Source organism: Anarrhichthys ocellatus, unplaced genomic scaffold (genome assembly GCF_004355925.1).
Source record: "Anarrhichthys ocellatus isolate YVR2014 unplaced genomic scaffold, GSC_Weel_1.0 scaffold83, whole genome shotgun sequence".
In the NCBI taxonomy this organism is placed as follows: domain Eukaryota; kingdom Metazoa; phylum Chordata; class Actinopteri; order Perciformes; family Anarhichadidae; genus Anarrhichthys; species Anarrhichthys ocellatus.
In genome coordinates this window covers 801,945-826,703 of record NW_022280113.1, presented here as the reverse complement: position 1 = coordinate 826,703, position 24,759 = coordinate 801,945, and the positions used below count along the sequence as shown (strand labels likewise).

At 42.6% G+C, this 24,759-nt stretch overlaps 2 protein-coding genes across 4 annotated transcripts; both read left to right on the top strand.

Moving 5' to 3' along the window:
• The first annotated feature begins 4,353 nt into the window (after positions 1 to 4,353).
• LOC116398381 (scaffold attachment factor B1) lies at positions 4,354 to 10,610 on the top strand. Of its 2 annotated transcripts, none has more exons than XM_031874628.1 (7): positions 4,354 to 4,485; positions 5,222 to 5,344; positions 5,741 to 5,882; positions 6,004 to 6,112; positions 7,174 to 7,264; positions 8,957 to 9,142; positions 9,451 to 10,610. In XM_031874628.1, exons 1-7 carry the CDS (start codon positions 4,449 to 4,451, stop codon positions 9,576 to 9,578), a joined length of 816 nt encoding a protein of 271 aa, XP_031730488.1. In that variant the 5' UTR covers positions 4,354 to 4,448; the 3' UTR covers positions 9,579 to 10,610. The 2 variants fall into 2 exon arrangements, with proteins under 2 accessions (XP_031730488.1, XP_031730487.1); XM_031874627.1 differs by having other exon boundaries at positions 8,954 to 9,142.
• An 827-nt stretch (positions 10,611 to 11,437) lies between these two features.
• LOC116398387 (phosphoribosyl pyrophosphate synthase-associated protein 1-like) lies at positions 11,438 to 22,983 on the top strand. Of its 2 annotated transcripts, XM_031874634.1 has the most exons (11): positions 11,438 to 12,079; positions 14,414 to 14,466; positions 14,798 to 14,864; positions 16,284 to 16,456; positions 16,745 to 16,860; positions 16,988 to 17,043; positions 17,290 to 17,447; positions 18,708 to 18,749; positions 20,345 to 20,415; positions 20,830 to 20,976; positions 22,502 to 22,983. In XM_031874634.1, exons 1-11 carry the CDS (start codon positions 11,922 to 11,924, stop codon positions 22,658 to 22,660), a joined length of 1,200 nt encoding a protein of 399 aa, XP_031730494.1. In that variant the 5' UTR covers positions 11,438 to 11,921; the 3' UTR covers positions 22,661 to 22,983. The 2 variants fall into 2 exon arrangements, with proteins under 2 accessions (XP_031730494.1, XP_031730495.1); XM_031874635.1 differs by lacking the exon at positions 18,708 to 18,749.
• Positions 22,984 to 24,759: the final 1,776 nt, after the last annotated feature.

The window sequence follows — 24,759 nt, the reverse complement described above, 5'->3', positions numbered from 1 at the left end:
CATGCACTCACCTTATTTTCTTTCTCATTTCTTTCTTTCTCACAAATGTTTCTCATCCTTCGTGAAAACACTGAGTTCCCGCAAGGGCAGCTCACAGTGAACGCTGTGTGTGTGAAAAGGACACGACTGTCATTCAACCACACACAGCCTGTACCCCACTCAGTGTGAATAAGAGGAAATAGCACAATTTGTGAGAAAGAAAGAAATGATAAAGAAAATAAGGTGAGTGCATGTTTACATGTGCTTGTTTGCGTGCCTAGAAACAGGAGGGTGGTGGCGAGCGGTACTGTATCTGTCGCTGCTTTGTTACTATGGTTACTGTGACTCGATGGCATACTCTCACTTCCTGTTTCATTTGTTCGTGCCATGTAGTAGACTCCGCTGGATTCTGATGCAAGGCTGCATGTGTTGTTAAGCTGCTAGGGGGAAGACTATAAGGACCTGTTTTTATACTGTTCAGGGCACAGGGTTCTTAAATGTGCACAGTTGAAGCTGCAAATGTAATAAATTAAATCATATCTCAAGATTCATTGTTATTATTACAAACTTTAAGTGAAGTAACTGTCGGACAGATTGCCATGCAATTTCACACAGACATGCATGGTGCCCGAATGAACTTTGGTGATCGCTGACTTGTGCCACTAGTGCCACCAGCAGGTTGACATTTGTGGTTTTGAGTGAATGGATGGTTTTTTTCCCCCTGTTCTTGCACTTGATGCAGATAATGTGTCATCATTCCCTCTCTTTGATCTGCCTTTGTTAATGCTGGCCTACATTTAGCAATTTAGTGCAATGATCAAAGGGGAATTATTACCACACATCTCAACATGAGTGCAGATTCCTCGCAGCCTGATGAAACAACCAAAATTGTGTCCGGATACCTGATGGCTCCCAATCGTCACTGGAATATCTTAAAAAGCAGCCTTTAAGCTAAAAAATGAACCAACCACACAAACATTAGCCTTCTTTTTGTTTCGTACACTTTTGTTATTTTGAGTTTTTATCTGGGGGTTTTCTCCCTGTTTGTCTGTTTTTCTGCTTCTCAGAAACAAATGTGCATATTTTGAGACTGAACACTAGTTATTTATTTTTTTTTTTATTTTTTTATCTGATTATGAGATACATTGATATTTTTAATGTGGGTATCACGTAAATTTCATTCAATCTGAATCTCTGTGATTTATTTGCTGCTATAAGTACAGTCTGGTCACTTTGGAGGCTACAGTTTTTGTGGTGTTGTAATGTATTACGTTACACTGACAGGTGTTCCTATTATTTTGAAAACAAAAGAACGTTATAACTATATAAATATATATATATAATTCATGAAGGCAGCATTTATTGCATTAGATTAATTTAGGTGTACCTTATAAACTGGAAAGTGAGTATATCCTCTATAAAAAGTTTAGGATTTCCGACCAACTTCTGTGAAAGAGAAGCACCCGTACAAAAAATTAAAAAAGATTGAGTGGAGCTGGTTTGTTAAAGCAGATAATATACATATAATTGCTGATTGAGCACAACGAATATAATACATCAAATAATGCTGCAAAATGGGAGAGAAAATGCACAAAAATTCGTTTTTTTTCCAACCCCGCTAAAGAGAGTGGAGAGGAGGCAATTCGGAGGGGTGTTGATCCCATGGACAGCGATCTGCTCTGAAGCACTAAATTGTAAAAGTTCTTTGATCCTACCAGGACCAGGACTGTGTGTCCAGGTTAGTTAACCATCCACTGACATCTGAGCACTGAGGATACCAGCTGCTGGTGTGCGGGAAGCTGCAGCTGGCCTGCTTTCTATTCTTACCTGCATAACCATGGTGATGATTACTGTACTATCCCAGTGTGTAGCGGTTGATGATGATTATGATGACATTCCATGAAAATCATTTGATACAGCTTTCATATTTTGTCTTTCATTTTAAACGGACAGTCTGTTTCTCATTGGTGCTGGTGTTTCTCTCTTCAGTCCAGGGGTTTTCTAAATAAAAGCAACCGGTAATGAGAGCGTGGGCAGTACTTTGAACACTGCCATGTTCCATTAGCTCCCTCCTAAAGTCACCAATGCAGGAAACAAAGCTGATTTCCTCTCTTTAAAAAACAACTAAATAAAGCTGTGACTCACGCCCCAGTCAATCCTCCCTGCATGCTGTCTCTCTGCTTCCATTCCTCCCTCCCTCCAAATGTGTCCTCAAAACATTCCCCCAGAATCTCTAACAAAGTAATCCAGTGCTCACGGTGTAGCAGGTTGCCAGATCTTCTCTGCGTATCTCCCTCTCATTATGTCACCATCAACATCGTGCAAATGTGCCTTTGCTCCAAAGAATGCAGCAATGACAGAGTGTGTGTGAGCTGCAGACTCTTATCTTTGGAGACATCCTCCTTCTCACAGTTCTGTCCTGTTCATTTAAGCGTCCTTAGTTTGTCACCTTGTGCTCCTTTAAAGTCAGTGATTGCTCAACAGACAAAGGAATAATGTTACTCCTGGTTTTGCAGGTTTTTTTTCTGATAAACTGCAAATAAACATATGAATATATAATACATCACACATCAGCAGCAATGATCTGAATGTCTAATAAACAGATACAGGGGGAACGTAAGAGACTGTCCAGCACTAGATTTGTGTGCTTTCCATTCCAACCTCAAAAACAAATGTTCAAAGAAGAGATTATTTTAATTATTTGCCATAGACCAATGATTAAGTGCAGCATGCTCCATCTGATTTCTCTGAAGTCTAGAGGGGATCTTTTTTTAACATGGGATGGTTGCAGAATCACCTTAGCAACACCAAGTAATTGCACCACAGTAGTGAAATTTACAACAAGTCATTGTTAGCGAAAGCAAAGGACACATTCGGGATGGGACAGAGGTTATGAATTATGAACTGCTCAGAAAGATATAACTAAATACTTTCTGATTTTGCTGCGTGCAATGATCACTATCAAACAATGTATCAGCAAAGTCTATGTTACTGTTTCGTGAACGTGAATCTAACAGAACTTTCAGGGCCTAACAAGCTTTTCAATCACTTAAAGGTGCAGTGTGTAGGATTTGTTTCGCCATCTAGTGGTGAGGTGGTAGATGGCAACCAACTGAAACATTGTGCCAAGCTTGTGTGAAAACTACGGTGGCCGACGAAGAGGACCCCCTCTCTATGTAAATATAAACGGCTCATTCTAAGGTAAAGAAAACACAACGACTTCTATTGTCAGGTGATTATCCATTTGAGAAAACGTACTTATTAATATTATATTCAATTTCTGCCATTGGATTTCCGTAAATGCTACACACTGGCCCTTTAATATTCAAAAGTTAAAAAAAAAAACACCCAGCAGTCGAGTTTCTCTGGCCTTTGGAGAATTCATCACTTCCCTTTAAATGAAAATGAGAGGAAACGGTTAACATTCCTCAATTAAATTTTTTGGTTCACTGAATCCATAGACAGTCACTTATATGGGATCTTAGTTTGAAATGTGTACTGCACACTAATGCATACAATAGTGGACGAACTGTACATTCTACAAAAAATGGCAGCGTTTCATGAACATCTTGGTAACAGCATTGAAGGATGGAGAGCGATTCACTCCCATCGGTTTGAAATGATGCATCAATGGATAAAGCAGTCGAACCGAACTGCAAATCAAGCAAACTGCAGCGATGAAGGGAAGAAGTGAATGGTATTTCAGGGCCATGGATTGAGCTGCTCATCAATGATACAGGAGTGGAGCAGGATTATTGTCATTTAACTGGGGGACACCTAGTGGTCAGTTAATGCTACTAAACAAGACACTTCACAAGACATCACATGCTTTTCATTTGCACATATTGCCTCGTCCAAACTTTAACTTTAAGTTGGGCACCTGTTGTTTCTATGAATATCACATTCGCTCCGGAAATCAGGAGGTCAAATGTGAAAATAAAGGCAAAAGAAAGGGGGATGAAAGGAGGTATTGAGAAGAGAAGCAAAACTCTGAAATACCGGGAGAAGCACACATTTAACTTTTAAGCCACATAAAATAAAATGGTCTTGATTTGGCACCTGGCAGCAAATGTTCCCTGGATCTTTGGCGCTCCTAGGGATCTTTTTCCTGTTTTTCACCCAGCTGTCTTACAAATACACACACACATTAGACATGTGTTCATTTCTTCAATTTGTACATATAAAATAAGTAAAAATTGTAACTAATCCTAGTGGATTAGTTGGTTTAGGGTGCTTAAACACCCTAAGCCATCTATAAAGAAACTCTGTCCTCATTTAACAGCGGTTCTCTGGCTCTATCTTGTGGTCACATGGAGAAAGCGCAACAACAAATGAAGCGGGAGTCGCCTCCGTTTTGCCCAGACTCTGATTCTCCGCCAAGTTGAGCTACACGTCAGGAGGGAACCGGTACTGGTGACTGGACGTGTGCAGCGCGCGTCAGGCGGTTCCCGGATGCACCGAACAGAAACATGGAACGGGTGGTGGTGGAAGTGCCGATCAACAACGGTGAGACACATTACCACCTCCACGTCTAACGCGCCCTTTCGACCACTTATTTTAACGTCTCCTAAACGGCGTTTGGTTCTTCTCTCGCGTCGCGCGCACACGCTCCTCCTCCTCCTCCTCCTCTGACGCGTGGTTCGGCATTGACCGCGCTGCTGTAGCCTCTGTAGGTGCTACCAGAGATCTACAGGCCATTTGTCGCTCGTTTCTGTGCGTACGTTCTTGGAGCTGCGGGCTGCCGGCTTCTTGCACTTGTGCACAACACAGTGGAGCACAGCAGTGACGGAGCTGCTGCCATCTGTCAAAAGCAGCAGTTCTGCAACTGCTGCCTCCACTTTGCACAGGCCCCATTTATTCCCCCTCATTGCATAGATTAGATCACATTAGATTCAACTTTATTGGCATTGCGACCTACAAGTGCTGAGACAAAGTAATGCACTTCAGCATGTTGTTTATATATATATATATATATATATATATATATGCGCAAGGTAATAACAGGAGTAGACATACAATAACCCACTGACCCCATGCTCATCTAACATAGATCAGTTTACTATCACTTGCAGTCTCATTCCAGGAACTGTAATGGTTTTGGTATTGTGTTAACAATAATAATGTGATTATGGGTTGCCGTTTATTAGTTTTCTTTTCAAGAAGGTCAGAGCGATTCTGATCCAGACCGTCAGTGTGAACGATGGATTCCCTATTCATCATTCGATTCTATTTCCAACTTCAGGTTTTTCTCTCGCCGGCCACTCCACGACCCCACGAAAACGCCAGGTGCGCTTTTCAGCGCGCCATGACATCATCCTGCTGCGGGAGGTTGTCGCCCAGAACCCCTTTGCCTCCAAAGAGCCAGGTTAGTCCTGTTCTTAAAGGGCCAATCCGCCTGAAAACACTCAAATACTGTTCAGATGCAGAGAGCTGCAGTTCCTGCATGACAAATGTGGACACTTCAAAATATGTCCAGTGGAGCTACAGTGACATTCAACCCAGGAATAACTCTATATCTATCTAAAACGTGAATAGCAACTTTACAATTTGTTACTGAAACAGTAAGGCTTCCTTTTGAGCTGCCGTTTTGTAAAGACATTCAACAATCGTACAAGAAGAAATCTATCACATAACGAGCAGAGAGACCAATAAAAAAACACGATGTGCTTTAGAGAAGAGACATTTGAACACACACACCTGTGTATTCGTAAGCAACGGCCTATTATATTCCCATGTGTGTGCACTCATTCATCGTCATCAGGACGGATCTGGGCCCGTGTGGGGGAGATCATCACTGCAGCCCTCCAAGATGAAAACTTTGAGGTGGATGCCAGGAGGTGTAGGGAGAGGACCATGCTGCTGCTGGACTACTACAGGAAACAAGACTTTCCCAGTCTGCGCAGGTTGGTTTAGTCACCAGGAGCAAACTGTGTTGTTTCCTGAGGAAATTAACGGATGTGCTCGGCATTAACCTAAAAGTCGAATGTGTGTGTGTGTGTGTGTGTGTGCTCTCGGTGTGCTCAGATTTGGAACGGAGAGGCTGTACGCCCAAAAGGAAGATCTGCTCCACGAGGTGTTGGAGCTGGAGGCTGAGAAGGGGCTGCTGGCCAGCGGCGAGAACACAAAGTACCAGGTTGGTGTCGTGTTACGAGAAAGAAGAGGAGGTAAAATTAAGTGACACGACCAGCGCCAGAACTTTATCCTAACAGAGGGAGTTTTAGTGCCACTGAGCTGGTTTAGAGGGGCAGATTGAGCGTATTAGTTGCAGCTTATCACATAGCTTCATGCAGCAATTTCTTTATTTTGTCAACAGCAGTACTTCTGAGTTACAGACATGTTATTGCCCAAAGATTAAACTAAAGTCTATGAGTCATCACAACTGGGGATGCATGAATATATACACCTGTTTTATAGTCCAGTGTAGGGCTGGGCAATAAAGTATATTGGTATTTTATCGGTACCATGATATGAGAGTATATATCGTCTTAGATTTTGGATATCGTCATGTGGCAGAAGTGTCGTCTTTTCCTGGCTGTAAAGGCTGCATTACAGTATAGTGATGTCATCTTCTGAACTCAACAGAATGTTCTCGCTGTTCTATTATTTGGCGTTGTCCACTTCATGACATCACATTATTGATGATTATTTATCAAAAATACAATTTTTCAAATTACAAAACATTATCGTCACAATATCGTTGTTGTCGAGGTATTCGGTCAAAAATATATGTGAGATTTAATGTTCTCCTTATGCCAGCCCTACATGTAGACCAGTGGATGAATAGCCCCTTGTCAATGGTCTAGTCTATATTGCCTGAGATGAGATACATTATACAATATGTTTCAGCTTACCTTGCACAATACACCTTCCATCTGTGATCTACAACTTTGAAATTCATTCCAGAATGTGTTATTAGGTGTCAGGATGCCCATTATCTCATTACACCTGAAGCTGATGCACCATTTGTTCAGTTCTAACACTTCATTTGAACTGAGGCTGGCCAGAGAAATTGGAAATCCAAGTCAGGAGATATTTTTAGGTTCCCTGTAACTCCTGACCACTTCTCCTTTCTTCCTCTTTGTCCCACTGACTAGCAAGATCATTTAGATTCCATATTTGCCTACTTTTTATACACTCATATATATATATATATATATATATATATATATATAATCTTGTCCTTATCTTTGTTAGGATGATGAACTGAGAAAGCGAGCCATGGAAGAACTAACTCTACCAGAACAGGACAAACCCAACATCACCATGACACAAACACACACTGCAGGTAAAAACTGATTCAGAACACGAGGCGTGACGAGAGTTGACAGTCACTTGATAGTTAATAGTTAAAAGAGCATTTATTCATTGTTGCCTCCGAGGTAATTCCCTCTCAATCGTTTCATCTGGCTGAGAGGCAAATCGCATCTTGTTTAATCATGGAATATGACTCAGTACATGATGTTCATGGAGTGAAAGATGTTGCTTATATTAGGGGTGTGAGCCACCGGTGTCACAAATACTGCATCATAATGAAGGCCATTGAGAATGCTCGAAGAGTAACTTTACACAAAGTGTTTTTTAAGCTATAAACTAAATTATATATGACCGTATACTGTGATGAAACTCATCAATGCTGGTGTTAATATTGTCATTTCCATGCAAATCTGTAAACATCAGCATTTCATGGTTGAAAACCCTCAAAACAGCCTCTATCAGCACATTGCAACATCTGGAGAATCAGTGTTGATGATTATCTGGCGACAGCAATGGGCTTTCCAACGCTGTGACAAGAGTGTGTGGATGAGGCGTTAAGTTGTGAAATTTTTTCTGCACTTTATGTGCACCGGGTGAACTTAGGCTCAGACCTGTGCTACATCCACACTAATACGTTTTCATTTGAAGTAAAAAAAAAACTTTGATTTTTCTAACTTAATTACAATTTTGCAGGTCTTGCTCTATCTATCTCGTTCTCACACACATCAAATTGACTTCAAAAATGTACACATACAAGTTTATTAGATTATGGGTCAAGACATTTGGTTTCGTTGTTGTTTTCACACTCGTAGCTCTGCTGGTGGCTAAAGTCTCGGTCGCACTGGAGAGCATTTATGCTTTTGCTTGTTTACAGTTTCTTTGTGAACTTCACAATACTTGTGCAGAACAAAATAAGCATTGATAAGAGAAGGAAAGTCCTCCGTTTTGTGTCTGTCGCCCTCCTCAAAGCGGCAAACCGTGATTTCAAACGTCCGCTCCATAGGGCTGATATCGCCGCTGGACACGATGCTCGCAAATTGCTCCAATAACAGCTTGCTTCTTGTGCATGTAGGCAGTAGTAGAATTATAAAATGCAAAATTGAACTGCACAACAGCTGCTAATATAGACCATAAGGTCAGCAACGCCTGTCATTGGTTATCCATGTTGAATCAACCACTTGTAATCGATCGGTAATCAAGGCTGTTGTTTGTTTTCTTCCGGCGACGTGATGAATCAGGGAAGGACACGTCTTGACTGCTAAGACCCAATCAAGTAGCGAACACGGGTGTCTACGGCATCGTTTTCAAAGGTCCCCGGTTTCCGCTTCCACACTACAACAGAAACACACATTTTTTAAATAACACAGAGTCGGTCGCGTTTTATAATGCCTTTTTTTGGGGTTTTAAAACTCCGTAATAGTGTGGACACTAGGTGTAAATGTAGCAGAATATATGCGTTTTAAAGCAAAAATGTAGTAGTGTGGATGAAGCCTAAGTGAAACATTAACCCGCTGTGGGCTTGAAATGTAGAAGTCAACAGGGGAGTGAGTGTTCTTACTCAAGATGCAGACTTTGGTGAAGCATATTCTTAATCCTTTGAACCTCTATTTCAAGATCAAGCGCCTGTGTTGGCAAGTAGTTGCCCTGTCCTTGGATGTTGCTCTGTAGCTGACTGTTTCTTTTCAGAGAATGGTACATTGTTACATAATTACTGTCACAGCAGAACCAGAAGACGGCCACGAGGAAATGGCAGAGCCTTCAGCGGCGCCCACAGCCAAAAGGCCCTGCCAGTGCTGCTGCCAGACCTACTCTGAGATTCTCAGCTTCCTGGAGAAACGCTCGGAGGCGGAGCAACGGCTACGAGAGGAGGAGCTTGCGCTGCGTCGGGAGGAGCTGGAGATTCAAAGGAGTAAGATTTTCAGAGAGTAATGTAGTGTGATTTTGAATTCAACCCTTTGTAATGTGGTTATTTTATCTTCCAAAGTGGATTTTGCTTGTATTGCATGGAATTTTGCATATAATCGAGCATTTGTCACAGGAATTATGACATTAATTTTAACTAAAATGTGCCTGGTGTAACCGCTAATACGCTGGCTCTAAAAACATTATTTTCATCCTTTACAAAATGCTCATGAAATTTGCGTTAAAATGTTATGCTGTCATCATCCTCAAGGGCCATTGAACCAAAGATTTAATTTCCATTTTTTTTATTCACAGGTAAAATCGCTCTGGAGAGGGAACGTCTGGGAGCTGAGAGAAAAGAAAGGGAACGGAGATTTGAGCTGGAGAGCCAAGAGAGGCAGGTCATCTTGGACCTGCTAAAAGAAAAGGTCCTGAAAGGCTGAAGATCTGCATCGAATGCCGTCTTCAAAAAGAAGTCAAAGCATGAAACACGAGGGAAATAGTTGACCGCTTAAACAGGGAAGGAAACCAAGGAAACAGGAAGTGAAAAGATCAATGGCCATTGCCAAGCCATTGTAAATTAAGCAAACACATGTAGGGCAGTAAAGTGGGGGGCGTCCACATTTATGCAGGCATATGCTTTATGTGTGTCTGGTGCACAAAGCACCATAAAAAGACATGAACTTGTGGACAGTGTTTATTAAAAGCTGCAATATGTGCATAAACCAGCTGCACATGGCTGACCCATGTAGATCCCAATAGACACTCCCTGACTTGGATTTAAAAGCACTGCAACTGCTGGAGTGTCACCTAAGAGGTGGAATGCACCAACGGGGCGTGGTGCTGTGTCTTTAGGTGTGGCGGTCCACCGAGCCATTACTGGCAGACAGGATCACTTTGTTTTTCACGAGTCCTGTTCACACCGTATTCTTTTCTGGTGCAGGTATGAAAGAAATCGAGGAACAGCTGTTTATTCAAGCATGTTCAAGGCAAAGTTTTGGTGCAGCTCAAGCTTTTGAAAACTCTGTCGCGTTAATGACTTTAAACATGCTTTATTCAGCCACTTTCTTTTTCCAATTTGAAGACATTTTTATTAAAGTAGAAGTAAAACTATATTTTACTGACTGTGAATCCACTGTGCATTGACGAGTAGGCACTTTTGTACTGCAAATACTACAAGCCATTTAGTGGCTGTCCACATTCTGTAGATTATACAGAAACAACTTTTTTTAACCAATGTCCTCAGTTTGATTTGTCATGCAGGTATAGTTAACTGCCATTGGTTGCATAAACATGGCAATCATGACAGCAGCTCTTTTTATTACATGTTCCATTGTTTTATTAGATGACACTTGCTACTGGACTTCTGTATATTTTTCATTAAAAAATGCTATTTTTCTTCAAGTCCACATAACATAGCCTACGTTGTATAAAATGTAAGCACGGAAAATAAAAAAAGACATGAAAATATAAAAGTACCGTGTGACACATTCTTATCCATCAAATATCTACATTCTTGAACTTGCTACAACTTGTGGTTGCGCAGCATTCCAGTTGGCATTACAGCAAGATGTGGGTTAGAAATTGAGCCATTTATCTCACTCTTAACCAAAACTTATGCACATGCACAATACTTGAGTAATTTCATTCCATGCTACTTTACACTCCTCCAAAACATTTCAGAAAGAAAAATTGTACTTTTCCCTCCACGACATTTATCTGAAAGCTACGGACTGCTTCAGATTTCACATACAAAACAGATGATCAGGTTATGGGATGCTTAAAAGCACAGTAGCAAAAACTAACACCTCAACTTTCTCATCTCATTTTTCATTGGTAATGTACCAATAATGCGACAGCTACCGCATATCAAATCCTATGTAACAACGCTAAAGGTGCAAACCTGCATAATGAGCTCTCTTGCTGATAAATAAAGTAAAAATTGAATGCAAGATTAACCCAGTATTTTACACTGCGTTATTACAGCTTTTACTTCAGTTAATCATGTGAACAGCCTACTTATTTCTCCACTGTAGCCACTGTAGTCCCTAAACCCAGGGATTGTCTAACTGCTTTAACTAACTACAGCTGACAGTTGGTATATTTAGGACTACACAACATTTCCAAAACCACCCACCACTTTTTTTTCGGTCACTGCGCATTAATTCGAGGTCATAACAAATCGCTCGTACTGATTGGTCAAATATATATCTCACACGCCCACTATTGTTTCGATCTGATATCTGATTGGTTCAGTTTTAAGTCCCTCCCTCGGTTTATCCACCCAATGAACGTGTGCTCGTGGCGTTTTCGCCCTTGCTGCGACCGCATTGCTACAAAGTTTACAGTCGCCACATTTGAATGCTAGCAGCGGAGTTTTGAAGTTATTACACTGTAGCAGCGCCCGAGACCGTTTTGTTTTTGGTCCATTTCAGCTCGTCTTCATGCTAACACGAGCCGGTGTTTGTGTTCTGGAGACGGGGAAGAGTCAGAGACCCGCATGGAAATAGCGCCCAGCTTTCCATCTGATGTCGATTTACTGGTAGAACGGGGGTTTTGTGGTGCTGGTAGATGTGACCAGCGTTGCATGTGGAGCATGTGCGCTCTCTTGCTTTAGTTTATATACAGTGTGGCGTTACACCGCTTCAGCGAGGCTTGTATTTTCTTACAGAAACATGCGCCTAAACCACCCATAGTTTATATTTCAGCGTGGAAACAGCTCTAACGGACGGGTTTCTTTTGGTGGGGGGACGTAACCAAACACCACATTGGTTTCTTGAAACAACATGCCTATTAGGCGTTTTGGGGGTTACAGGTCTCTGGTCTCTCACTCCCCAAAGCTGTCGTACGGTTTCGCGAAAATGAACGTCTCAAAAAGTGGCTACCGAGTTTTTTCCGCCAACTCCACCACCGTCTGCACCGAGCTGGCCAAGAAGATCACAGAGTAAGTGAGTTTAGACTTCGCGATACCATCACGATTGATGCCACTTCATGTCTCTGCTAATGTTGAGGAATGGCCTGTCTATGTGTTACCTGCCATGTCCCTGACAGTACACCTGGGAGTCATGGCTGCTGGTGACCTGAGGCCAGTGGGTGTGTATTGTTTTGAATTGAATGCTGTTTAAGTGGGCTACACACACACACACACACACACACACTGTACATAGTGTGGAAATCGAAGGGTAGGTCTTAAGTCTGAACTAGCGGTAATAGCAGCAGTAAAATAATTAGTCTGTACTAAGGGAAGAACAATTTTGCATTGCAAGACAACTCATTCCTACATGGGTGCTTGTGTTGTCATATCGCAAAATCGGTTGGCTTATCTCCATGTCTTTGTCCAATCCCTCACATGCATCACACTTTACTCTTGTCACTTGCAACAACAACTGTGCAACCCTTAAAAACACCTTTCAGCATCAATACTTCATTTCTGATGAGTTTTTCCATAATTTTCACATGATGTAAAAACTTGCTGTGAAACCTCTTTTTAAAAGTCGGTGTGCTTTGATGGCCTAATTGCTGTTTCAGTGGCCTTTCCCAGCGTGACAATAATCTGAATTTACACATTTCCTTCCATGAATGCGCTATATAGTGAAGATGAAAGATTTCTCCTCTCAGATTGTGTCCAATGTGGTGTTTTTTTTCTTCTTCTGGGTGTTGGTGTGGGAAATTGGAAAGACCTGTCAATGAGAATCATTATGATGAAAGGAACACACTGTGCAGATACTGCGCTGTCGAGGGAGGAAGCAGGTCATGGATAATGTACGCAGGATGTTTGCTGTGGCAGCCAGGCATCTTTTTAAGAGGCAATTACTCGTGTGGCCTTTTTAAACCAGTGAAACCAGGAAAGATCCATCTGAATGATATGAAAGTAAAAACAACATGTCACTGCAGGGCAAACACTGTTTTTAATTATGGCCCCGTTTCATGTACGTGGGCCAGGGCCCTGCTATTGTGCAATGGCTGTTGACACACCGAAAAGATCGGAACCATAATTAATTTGATCAATTACACCTGTGTTTACCCTGCTATGACATGCCGCAATGGCTGCTTTGAAAAGGGCGTATCTGTTTGTATTCCTAAAGAAGAACCCCGACCCGGGTCTTTGGAAACACCAATATCTTCTCTTGTCCTTGTTCTCTTGTTGGCCTACTGAAATCAGGGAGCAGCCATGTTCTCCCCCCCTCCTCGCAGACTCTTGTCTGACAGCCAAGCAGAGGTTGCATTGCTCGCACAGAGAGAAATAGCTCACAGCTCTTTCTCACTTTTCACCGTTTGACAACAATGCGGAACATTATTCGGGAGATCATGTTGCCATCCGGGAGAGCAGAGTGGAGTTTTTCTTGCGGAGCAAAAGGTTACATAACAATGTGTACACACAGAAAATGTTATTGAACATTACACTGAATAGTCACTCTGAGGTGCATGTGGGGACACGGCTGTGTGTAAATACCCCCCCCACCCCCGAACTTAAGTCGTCCTTATTTTCAAGACCATGTAAAGTCCTTGCAGAATAGAACTCTACAAAAACACTTCAAGGAAATATTCTTTGACTGTTGTTTTTGTGTCTGATGAATTGCCCCGTAGTCATCCTAAATGAAAGGTGTTATATGAAAAATTGGAATCAGGTTGAGGGGTATAAACTGGTCTCACCTAGCAGGATCCCGGCTGTCACCAAGCCATGCCCCACTCCTATCTGCGGCGTGCTTTTAGAGTGCCATCGAGTTCATTCTACATAGTGACTTGGTTTGGTTTTGAGATGAAACACGCCTGAGGCTCAGCTGTGTTCATGGTGTCTGGGCTTGTTCAGAGTTTGACTTGTTCAGCACTGAAAGTCAATATCAACTCAGTCTTTGTCGGTGCCAAGGGCTTTATGTGGATGTTTTCTCATCTTTGAAGCCGGTAAGAGATTTATAGTCGTATTACATTGACACGACTTAAATCTCTAGGAGTCCTTTATGGCTGCCACATCTCCCCCAAATCACTCCTACGAATAAATTACCCGCACGGCAACAGGGGGATGCGTTTGAGAAGTTGTGGCATGTGAAGTTTGCATGTCATAGCTAGCACAGTTTGAAAAGTGATCCAACAATTATTTAAATTATTCATAAGTCTGCCAATATTCTGTCTTTTTGTGGTTTGGTTAGTCCAATAAGCTGCTGGTCACAATAATAAGAACAAGTAGGTTAGTACTAGTTTAGAACATTTACACACTTCAATGAATGGGACACGTTGAGGTTCGTGTCTAACACTCTGTAGCCTGTTTGTTGTTTTGCAGACGCTTGGGTGTGGAGTTGGGCAAGTCGTTGGTTTATCAAGAGCCAAATGGAGGTAAGGCCGAAAAATACCCTCATCCCCCTTGTTTCCACACAATGTATGCTGTAGCAGTTGTGTACTCTCTCTTTGCGTTGTGTTTTGATTCAGGTACACTTTGTCTTTTTTGGCTCCAACCAGCCGTTTATTCACAGGACAGCATATACGTAGCACATCTGGTAACAAACAGAATGATTTCAGGGTTTCTCACAGCCCACCTTGTGGTCACAAACTCCGGGAACACGGAGACAGCTTGCTGCAGACTGGTCATACATGTAAATAAAATGACATTTCAGCTCAATATACCTGGCAATATACCTTCTAAGACGTTTTTTATTTTTGGTTTCAGAGACTCGAGTGGACGTGAAAGAGTCTGTCCGTGGACAAGACATCTTCATCATTCAGACCATTCCCAGGTGAGACAGGACGCTCTTGATGCCTTAATATATCAACAAACAATCCTATCACTATGTGTTCATGTAATGAACCCTCAGCTAAGCTCTCATCAGCCTCGGTTCCAGCAGCTGTTCAGCACAAAGATTGGCCTGGCATGAAATTACAGACTGACAAAGTTATCAACTTAACGGCGAGGAAAACTGAACATCTAGAAAGCTACAGACCCAGATATTTGTTAACTAGGACGACGTCTGCATCTGTCACCAAGTAGCCGACAAAAGCAGCTTTTAATGTCTTTATTTTCCTAATTACCACACTTTATTTACATATGAAAACACCATTCCCTAATGGCAGTCACATGTGTATTACCTAAATCTGTTTTACATGGTTAAAGCATAAATGGATGACAAATAACATTACGTTTTTGATAAGGGTTTAAGTATTAACTTGATGATTGTATTCACATGACTAAGCGGCCGCGACAAAATAGTGTTTGAAAAATATATCTCTGCCATTACACGCTCGGTAGCTATGCCAGTATACTTGTCATTACCGTGCAAAACATTTCTACTTCATGTACTCGCGTGACTCTGGTAAATGTATCTTTTTATTGTTTTACATTCAAGAATCTTACAGCATCCGTTTGTAGGTTCAAGTCCAAATGAAGATTACCTTTGCAGCACGTGAAACGGTAAAAGCCGCACTTACTGTGACCCTTTCGCTCCTGCCAGTTGAGCCCTCTGTGTGTTCTTGTTAATCAGTTATCTGAAAGGTAACCAGAGGCCACATGAGGGGACATCGCATTGTGAGATCTCTGGTTTCAGCAAAGCTGCCGAGGCCAACGCGGCTCCACACGGCTACACACGGCCTCCTGTTACACCAGCAGCTCTTCACCTCTCTGAAGAAGTGAAACTGTCCTCGATATCAACATAACAGACATCAGGGTACTCTGTCACAATCTCAACACAGATAGATTTAAAAAGTGTCCCGTTAGCGAGGGCTTTTTTTTCCTGAAAAGAACTTTATAATTCGGCCATGTTTGTCTATGCAGTTCTGGCTGTGTTTATTTTGTCCCAACCTAAATCATATAACAGCAGCCAGTAACGTTCAAGGTTATTTTTGGCTTAGGGCTCAGAAGAAAGGCCGCTTAAGTTGGAGTCTAATAACAGGGCGTGTGATAACGATGGGAATAAAAACAGGTTACATAACGTCATACAGCGTTGACTTTATTGACAGCGGTTTATTGGATGGCGGCCATGTTACAAACGTTAAGCCGCTGACTCTTCAATCCCCCACCAGCTCATCAACATCTCCATCTATACCCGTTTTTGGATCGACTTTGTTGTCGACTGGCGCCTCAGACTAATCGCGCACCGGCATGATGATTTTGCGAGTTGTGAAATCGAATCTAATCTCTTAAATTCAATGTGTTTTCTCAGAGATGTCAACACGGCCATCATGGAGCTGCTGGTTATGGCCTACGCCCTGAAGACGTCCTGTGCCAAGAACATCATCGGGGTCATTCCCTACTTTCCTTACAGCAAGCAGTGCAAGATGAAGAAGAGAGGATCCATTGTCTGCAAGCTGCTAGCATCCATGTTAGCTAAAGCCGGTATGGACTGTGTTTTGTTATGTAGCTATTTACAGAGACGTAAGTTGTATGCTCCTTCCCGACTGTCAAAGACGAGATAATATGTGCGTGTGGCGGTGGGAACAATCTCTCTGCGTGTTTTTTTCCAGTCTCTGTAGGTTTTCAGCTAGTCTTCAGGTCTGTCCCAAGATTGAGCTGCACATAACAGAGCCACTTAGAGCCGTGCACTCATCAGACAGTGTGCAAGGTGGGTTTGGGCAATATTGCAATTCCCCTACTGACGATGCACGTATGTCTTTGGTGTTTCAGGGCTAACTCACATCATCACCATGGACCTGCACCAGAAAGAAATCCAGGGCTTCTTCAGCTTCCCGGTTGACAACCTGAGGGCTTCCCCCTTCCTCATCCAGTACATCCAGGAGGAGGTGAGGTTGAGTGACCCTGGACACAAGCACAGAGTCACAACAGTGATAGTGTCCAGCTGGACATCAACGAATGGGTTTTGGAACCAATGTATTGTAATATTTTATTCTGTTTTTCTTTTTTTCTCAGATCCCAGACTACAGGAATGCAATAATTGTTGCAAAGTCTCCTTCAGCTGCCAAGAGGTAACAAGAAAGCCTCAAGTTCCATTCTCAGGGCATCTCTCCTCCTGCTGTCACAGCATAGAGTTCCTTTCTTTAGCGTCACATTAGGATCGTGCTTTTGTCTTTACATATCACCACTTCGTCTTTTGTAGGTGTGTTAAAGCTTCCGTGCAAACGTCCCGCTCTTCTTTCTTTTTTTTTTTGCCCGCGTATTCGTTGGTTTGTTTGTCATTTTCTTTGACTCTTTCGTGTCTCCGTCCGTCTCAGAGCCCAGTCCTACGCTGAGAGGCTGCGACTCGGGCTGGCAGTGATGCACGGGGAGGCCCATCATTCAGAGCTGGACATGGTCGACGGCCGAAACTCACCCCCCTTCTCTCCCCCCCCGTCCCGCACCACCCAAGGACACACCGGCCTGGAGCTGCCATGTAAGACACCCAGCACGGCTTCATGACTGATTCTGTATTACTGGCTGTATGGAAACAAAGTTGCTTTTTTTTTGGTACACATTCCTCCGAACCTGCTCTTCTTGGCCCGGTGTCGCGTGAAAAGACCAAGACTGTGCCGTGGGTGTTTGTTTCCTCTCATCTTTGTGACGGGGAGAACTGCCAATCGCTCATCATTTACTTTCACCAACAGTTCACTGATGAGTGCAAGGTGCGAGATGTTTTCTGGTCAGTCACAAACAGTTTTTCTTCATTCATAGAAGGGGTCATGCATGCAGCTATGAACTGCATCGTCAGCCGGGATCTTATTCATTGTTAATGTGTGTTAAGTGTATTAAGTGTTTCCACTGCAGACAGGAACCTTTCCTTCCTCCGTCGTCTTGGCCAAATAAAGAGAAACTGTAACTCCTGACCAGTTCTGCTCTTTTGTTGGGTGATGTGGAGAGTTACATTTCCAACGGGGAGACTAGAGTGCTCGAGTTTCAGGCTCGTGTGTTTATCCGACTCTGAGAAGCGTTTGGTGCCAAGGCAACTTGACATCTGCTGCTCGTGTGTCTGTAGCCACAGAAATCATTCGTCAGAGTTGAGTTCCTGGATTCGTTAAACATCACATATGCCTTGGGATGTTTTTCTTTTTTATATGTATTTTTTTTTTTATGTAATCGAAATACCTCTTAGTGAGGACCAGTTTCAGGGCTGCCTGAAATCGCCAGCTTACTGCCCCTGCTGACCTTGCAGTAACACGAGCACACAGTGTTTCTCGGCACGTTTCAGGTCAGCCCTGCCACAGGTGTCGTCGGAGCCAGCTGTGAAATGCTGCAGACGGTGGCTGACGTTGCCCCGTTTCTTTCTTCCTTTTCCGAATTTATTTCCTTTCCTCTTTTCAGCTGAATTCACCATCCTCCTCCTCCTCTTTCTCCCCCCTCGACTTGGAAATGTTTTTATGTCAACCGTCTCTTCCTCTTCCCCAGCAGGAGCTGAGCTGAGTCACACTCATACAGCTCTCTTTCTCTCTTTCTCCCTCGCTCTCTCTCTCTGCCTCACACATGCATTGATTACGTGCAAGGTCAACTCATGGTACAAGGCTTATTAACCCTAAACACAGCTGCTGCTCCTCCTCTGTAAGAGTTTGTTTTGGATAGCACTTATGTGCTCTGTAATGGTTTGTCCATTGTATGTCTGACTGTGCAATAACATTTTCTCTACCATCCTATCTTCCCCCCCCCCTCCTCCACAACGCAGGCAGCAGACCTCCTGCCCCATTTCCTGGGATAGAGCTCCCAAGTATGATGCTACGGCTTGAATCCATTTGCGCTGCCTTTTGATGCCTCCCTGCATGGAATGACTGAGTTACTGAGGGCTTTCACTTCATTTCACATCGGAACATTCAGTAATGAATACATAATCACAAACACTTGTGCTGTAAAGATTAGGCAGCGATGAAGGATTGGGCAGTGAAAACAACATTCATTATTTTTCAGTCACCCATAGACTGGCGACCTGTCCAGCGTCCTCTCACCCAACGCCGTTAGTTATCGCTGTCGTAGTTATTACACTGCTGCCTTTGTTGCAATTTAAAAAAAGTTCCAGCACATGGTGCTAGCCTCATCATTACATTTTTTATAAAACCAATTAGTGCAGCAAAGGTAAAGCTGCCGCCCACCACCGCGTAGAATCTAGGTACTGTATACAAGGATCTCACCATTTTACTGCACTGCAAGTTGAGATTAATGGATGTCTCCCCAGTGCAGCAGAACTGTGTAAGTCCATTTTATTTTTGGCCTCTTCCTGCAGCTAAATCAAAGCTGGTGTCATCCTTACTGATGTGAGGTATTTCATACCTCGTACTGCTGAGGTTTGAAAGGAATTTAGGTCAAACATAATTTTTTATTTTTTTTCTTGGATCTGTTCAACAATACAAATACACGGGGAATGTTGACATTTATTTTTTATTAAACTTGCATCTGGGTCAAACGGGACTTTATACAAAGATATTCAAATGAATTGGGAAATGAAACCAGCCTACATACAGTAATGTGGGCCGAGCAGACTTTGTGAATACTTGGATCATGAGATGGAAATAGTTTTTAGTGGTGAGGATACTTGTTGGAAGCTTTGGCATCTTTCTGCTTGATCCGCTTTGAGTCGAGGGCTCAGAAACGGCTTGATTCTAGTTTCTTGGCTTCCCTTTCAAACCTGTAACCATTTGGAAAGTTTTGATTTTTAGTTTTTGCACAGATGCCTGGCTGGGTGGTGTTGTGGTGGATTTGGGAAGTGAGCCCTGAACATGCCTTGCTGTTTGGAAGAAGGTTTCTGGCATGGTCAGGGCCCCGTTGGGACCCTTTAATTCAGATGTGGTGGGTTCTAGTCCTGGATCGATTATTACTTGAAATCCTAAGAAAGTACTCACGATATTTTAATATGTCTGTCGGGGTTGAGAGAATTCAATTTGAGGGGGTTGGATAAGCTCCAAGATCAATTATGCTCTTAACGTCAATATTGTAATCTGTAAAAAACAAATGGTATTTGATTAGATTATTATTACAAATAACAATCGATCCTGGTCTGTGGTTCCTAAAAGAGGCTGTGCTCTACACCCACTTGCCCATTTCCTGCTAAATCAAAAGCATCCACATGCAGTTGCACCATAGAAACCAAGTCTCAAGTCTGATTAGGTCTCAGCAGTTATTGGATCGGTGCCGTGGTACATGGAAGCTTGCGGGGGTAGAGTGGTCTCGCATGACGTTTGCAGGTTTTGAATCAAATCCCTTCTCACCAAGAATCCATTCCTGAATTGGGTTGGTGGACAGACCCCCCCCCCCCCCCCCCTCTCATCTTTTTCGGAAAGTAAATGTTCTTTCATCTCATCTGTCTTTCAGTGATGATGGCAAAGGAGAAGCCGCCAATCACTGTCGTTGGAGACGTAGGAGGCAGAATCGCCATCATTGTTGTAAGAACGCAAACTTTAATGTGACTTACTTAAAACTATTGAAGCTACTAGTAATTCATGCCTCTTTTTGAGGAATGGAACATTTTAATTTAAGAGTTGGAATTGCTTTAATTTTGGGGAAATCCAATGTCATACTGTAAGGGGGGGGGGGGGGGTTGTTTATTGTGCAAGTTTGTGTGAAAAATTATTTGCCATGTGGCGTTTGTTAGTTCTTGTGGAGTTCCGTGAGTTCATTGCTGATGTTTCTCATGAATGCGGTATTTCTGTAATCAGATTCATTAGTTAGTCGTTCGTTAGTCATGCCACCTCCCCAAAAAAAAAAAAGTCTTCTCAGAAATGTCAGATCCTCCAGCAATCCAAATATATGTATTTTTCTTTTTTCTTTGATGCCCAACCCCGTGGCCACTTTCTCAGGATGACATCATAGATGATGTGGAGGACTTTGTTGCAGCAGCCGAAACCCTGAAGGAGAGAGGAGCCTACAAGATCTACATCATGGCCACACACGGCCTGCTGTCTGCAGATGCACCAAGAATAATAGAGGAGTCCGCCATCGATGAGGTAAAGTAATGAGCTCGTCACTGGAGTTAAAAAATCATGGAAATGTGTGTCAAAAGGTAGACTTATATCTACATTCAGTAAAGTGATCTAATTAAGTAGTTTTGTATAGTCAATGTAGTCCAATCCCAGCACTCTAGTACAAATACATACTGTGGATTCGCATTTTGCCATCCTCTTCAAAGAACGAAAAACAATCACGGCGTAAATACTTTCCAGTAGTTTGCGTATATATCGATTGATCTTCCTGAAACAAAGCATGGTCACGGTTTTGTGATGTATCCCTCCATATTTATTTAGGCTTTATTTATAAGACTTTTTATAGTCTTCATGGTTATCTAGTGCCTCGATAAATGTCTCGGAGTTTTGAAGCTAAAGAAAAGAAACCATCACTCATAATACAAACCTGATGACAGACAGACTTGAACTTAAAGAGCCCTATCTAAGCAAATGTAATTGGGCGCGTTGGTCTTAAAATGAGTGGTCAGGCGCAAACAAAAAACGGCTCTAAAGTCGATGGCGACGTATTTTCCTGCTATTTTTAAAAGGCGCCGTATTCAGATTGTAAAATACGCCTACATAGATGGATATTTTGATGACAACACTGTCATTTACATTCTTGTAAATCGTTATGCATCAATTTTGGGTGGAAATGTTGATTTATGTAGGAAAACACAAAATCCTCTGTCACGCACTCGGAGGCTTCCCCCCCCCACAATGTTTTTTTTAAGCTTCCACGCCGGCTAGAACCACGGCCTGAGGCATTATGTTTTCGGATTGTCCGTCCATCCGATCCATTTTCAGGAACGCCTAAATGGAATTTCTTCAAATTTGGCACAAATTCACTTGGACTCAAGTATGAATTCACATGCTAATTATGACAATTTCACACACGCATGACTGAGAGGATAAAATTATGAAGTGATGACATTTTCGACAGGCATGGATGATAACTGCAACATGATGGTTTGCGGAGGCTTAACGAATATGACAACTATAACAACATGTGTCATGATGAGTCCACGAGTGCTGTTTTTATGCCTCGTGTGGACGATGCGCGCACACACACACACACACACACACACACACACACACACACGCCTCTGTCTGCGCTTGGCGGCTCCTCTCCTCAGTCCTCTGTGTGCGGAAGTGTAGATGTAGGCGTCTTCAAGGTTTGCTTTCATGAGTGAGGTTTCAACATTCAATAAATAACATAGTTGGGGGTTTGTTTGTATGCAGAGTTATGTGATAATATCATTTCCATGTGTTTGTAATGCAACCATTATTCCCAGACTACGTACCGCCTCAAGCAGCCCAACTAATCAAATGCTCATGCTTAGAGTTGTTTGAGTTGTAAAATTATAGAAAGTCAAGTTCAGAAAGTGCCCCATAGTTGGTCTGGTCTCTTCTAGCGTGAGAGTTGTAGTGCATCCTGAGAACCTAGACTCAGGGCAGCAAAGTCCCCCTTGCCATTTAAAACAAAAGAGGCTGACACCAATGCACTAAGGCTGTTGTATTGCGCCTCCAGGTGGTGGTGACCAACACTGTACCTCATGAGGTGCAGAAGCTTCAGTGTCCAAAAATCAAAACGGTGGATGTCAGTATGATCCTGGCTGAGGCCATCCGGCGGACCCACAACGGAGAGTCCATGGCCTATCTGTTCCGCAACATCGCTGTCGACGACTGAGGCAACACACACTCTCACTCGCATTCCTGCACACACACACACACACACACCGATGACCAAGAACCTGTTGGTCCTGTTTGTTTTGCTGATAAACATGACAAGAGATTGGTTATATTCCCTGCATGTGACATATGAAGCAACTCAAATTCTGCTTTATTCCACTGTTGTTACATAGTGGCACTGTACAAACAATACAAACTGTTTCACTTCACTAATACTGTATATGCTTCCTACAACCTAACAACATAAATAACACAATGTATGGTGTGCAGCCTCTCGGTACGCTGCAGGATTTGGCAAATAAAACAATTCATCTTGGGTGAGTAAATGTCTGTCATCTTTTTATTTATTTTCCTCCATGCAGATTTAAAGTGGCAAACGCTTGGATGTACATAAGCAACTGGTTGAATGTAGCAAAGTGCATTAGTGCACATACAGCTTACATTGGAAGTGTGAAGACATTCCTGGAACTGCCAGACACATGTACGGTCAGTGGCTTCACACCTGAACCTAAACTCTCAGTAGCAGTTTCAGTCACAGCTGAGGCTGCTTGCTTCATGAAGCGTGACATTTCAAACGGTCGCGCTCAGCTTCGGTTAGATGAGAATGCTAATGATAACGCTTGAGCCAAAAGAGCTCTGCATTGCATGACGTGATGTCATTTTACGGTTGCCGTGTGTATATTATACAGCACTTAACAGGAAATACAGCACGGCGTCGGACGTTTTGGTGTAATGTTGGCAGAGTTTCTGGATTTAATGGCAGCAATGTGCCTTGATTTCTTTTTTTTCTTTTCTTTTTTTGATAAATACTGCGTGTGCGTGTGCGTGTGCGTGTGTGTGTGTGTGTGAGAGAGAGAGAGATGTGATCCAACACGAAAAGTAAACTAAACGAGTTTCATAGTAGATCAAATGTTTTTGAAGTTTGATGCACAAAAGGTGACCAATGATGCCCATGATTCTTGTGGGTATACAGTGTCCGTGTATATAATCAACCTTTAAATGACATTTTGGGTAATGATAATTTCCAAATCTAACTTCTGACAGGAATTCAATTAAAGAAACATTCATTGCTACTTTTATTGATGATGTGAAAGTGTGCATTAGTCTATCTCTCACATGACATAAGGCCCAGGGTAAAAATAGAATAGACAATAGATGTGACATGTCTTCTGCAGAGACAGAAAAAACACAACTTGGCTGACATTTCATCTCACACGCACACACACACACGCACTCGCACTCAATAATATTCTTGCCGTGTTCTGCCCAGGACCCTGAACTTGTTCTAAACGCCTCAGAGTCGCTTTAATCTGCTGAGGAGCTTTGACCAAGTCCAGGGGCGAAGACATCTGAGAAAACGAGTCACGGCCATATGAATGGCTTCCCCCAGTGCGGCTCAACTCTGACCACATAACGCTAATAAAAGTAATACTAAAGTAAAAGATAGTGTACGTGAAATGACTGTCCAGAAATCCTCAAACGTCCGCCGGAGACACAAGCTGAAGAAGCGCTCTGTGGTACGAGATGACAAATCCACACACCTGCCTGCCTGCAGCTTCTAGGCCTCCTTCCCTTCGCAAATGAACAAGAAAGCAGTGCGGAAGACCGTTTAAATGTGTCCTGAAAGAGGAACTGCCCGCAAACGTTTACAATGCCACTTCCTCAAATAGAAAACAGGAAACTTGGTTCAGTCTAATCTGATGGCGTGGAGTGAGTGTGTGTGTGCGTCTCCGCTCGGCAGGTTTCGTTGAGGGGGAACCGTGCACAGCTATTTCAGGAACTGCACCATAACCTGTTTTGTTAAACAGAATCGCTGTTGAACTATTCAAATTAAAATTCTGTGATGCTCAAAGGTTCTTTTCTTTTTTTTTGCCAAACCCTGACTGCTAAAGTCTGTTTTATGGTTCGGAAAAGTCATCTCTGACAGACGATCGATGAGGCTTTAACAGTTTGTGTACGTGCTGTCCATCAATTCAATCACTCCAGACTGGTGATGGACAACAGCGTCAGCTCACATTTATTTAGTTTTAACACTAATGAGAATATGCAGGAAAGTCTGTCTGGATATTTGAATACTGAAGTTAAAAAAAAAAAAAA

Coding starts and splice junctions, on each gene's coding strand:
- LOC116398381 (XM_031874627.1), top strand. CDS start 4,449: ATGGAACGGGTGGTGGTGGAAGTGCCGATCAACAACG. Junction 4,486..5,221: donor GGAAGTGCCGATCAACAACG/GTGAGACACATT, acceptor TTCCAACTTCAG/GTTTTTCTCTCGCCGGCCAC. Junction 6,113..7,173: donor GCGAGAACACAAAGTACCAG/GTTGGTGTCGTG, acceptor TATCTTTGTTAG/GATGATGAACTGAGAAAGCG.
- LOC116398387 (XM_031874634.1), top strand. CDS start 11,922: ATGCCTATTAGGCGTTTTGGGGGTTACAGGTCTCTGGTCTCTCACTCC. Junction 12,080..14,413: donor CTGGCCAAGAAGATCACAGA/GTAAGTGAGTTT, acceptor GTTGTTTTGCAG/ACGCTTGGGTGTGGAGTTGG. Junction 20,416..20,829: donor GCAGAATCGCCATCATTGTT/GTAAGAACGCAA, acceptor CCACTTTCTCAG/GATGACATCATAGATGATGT.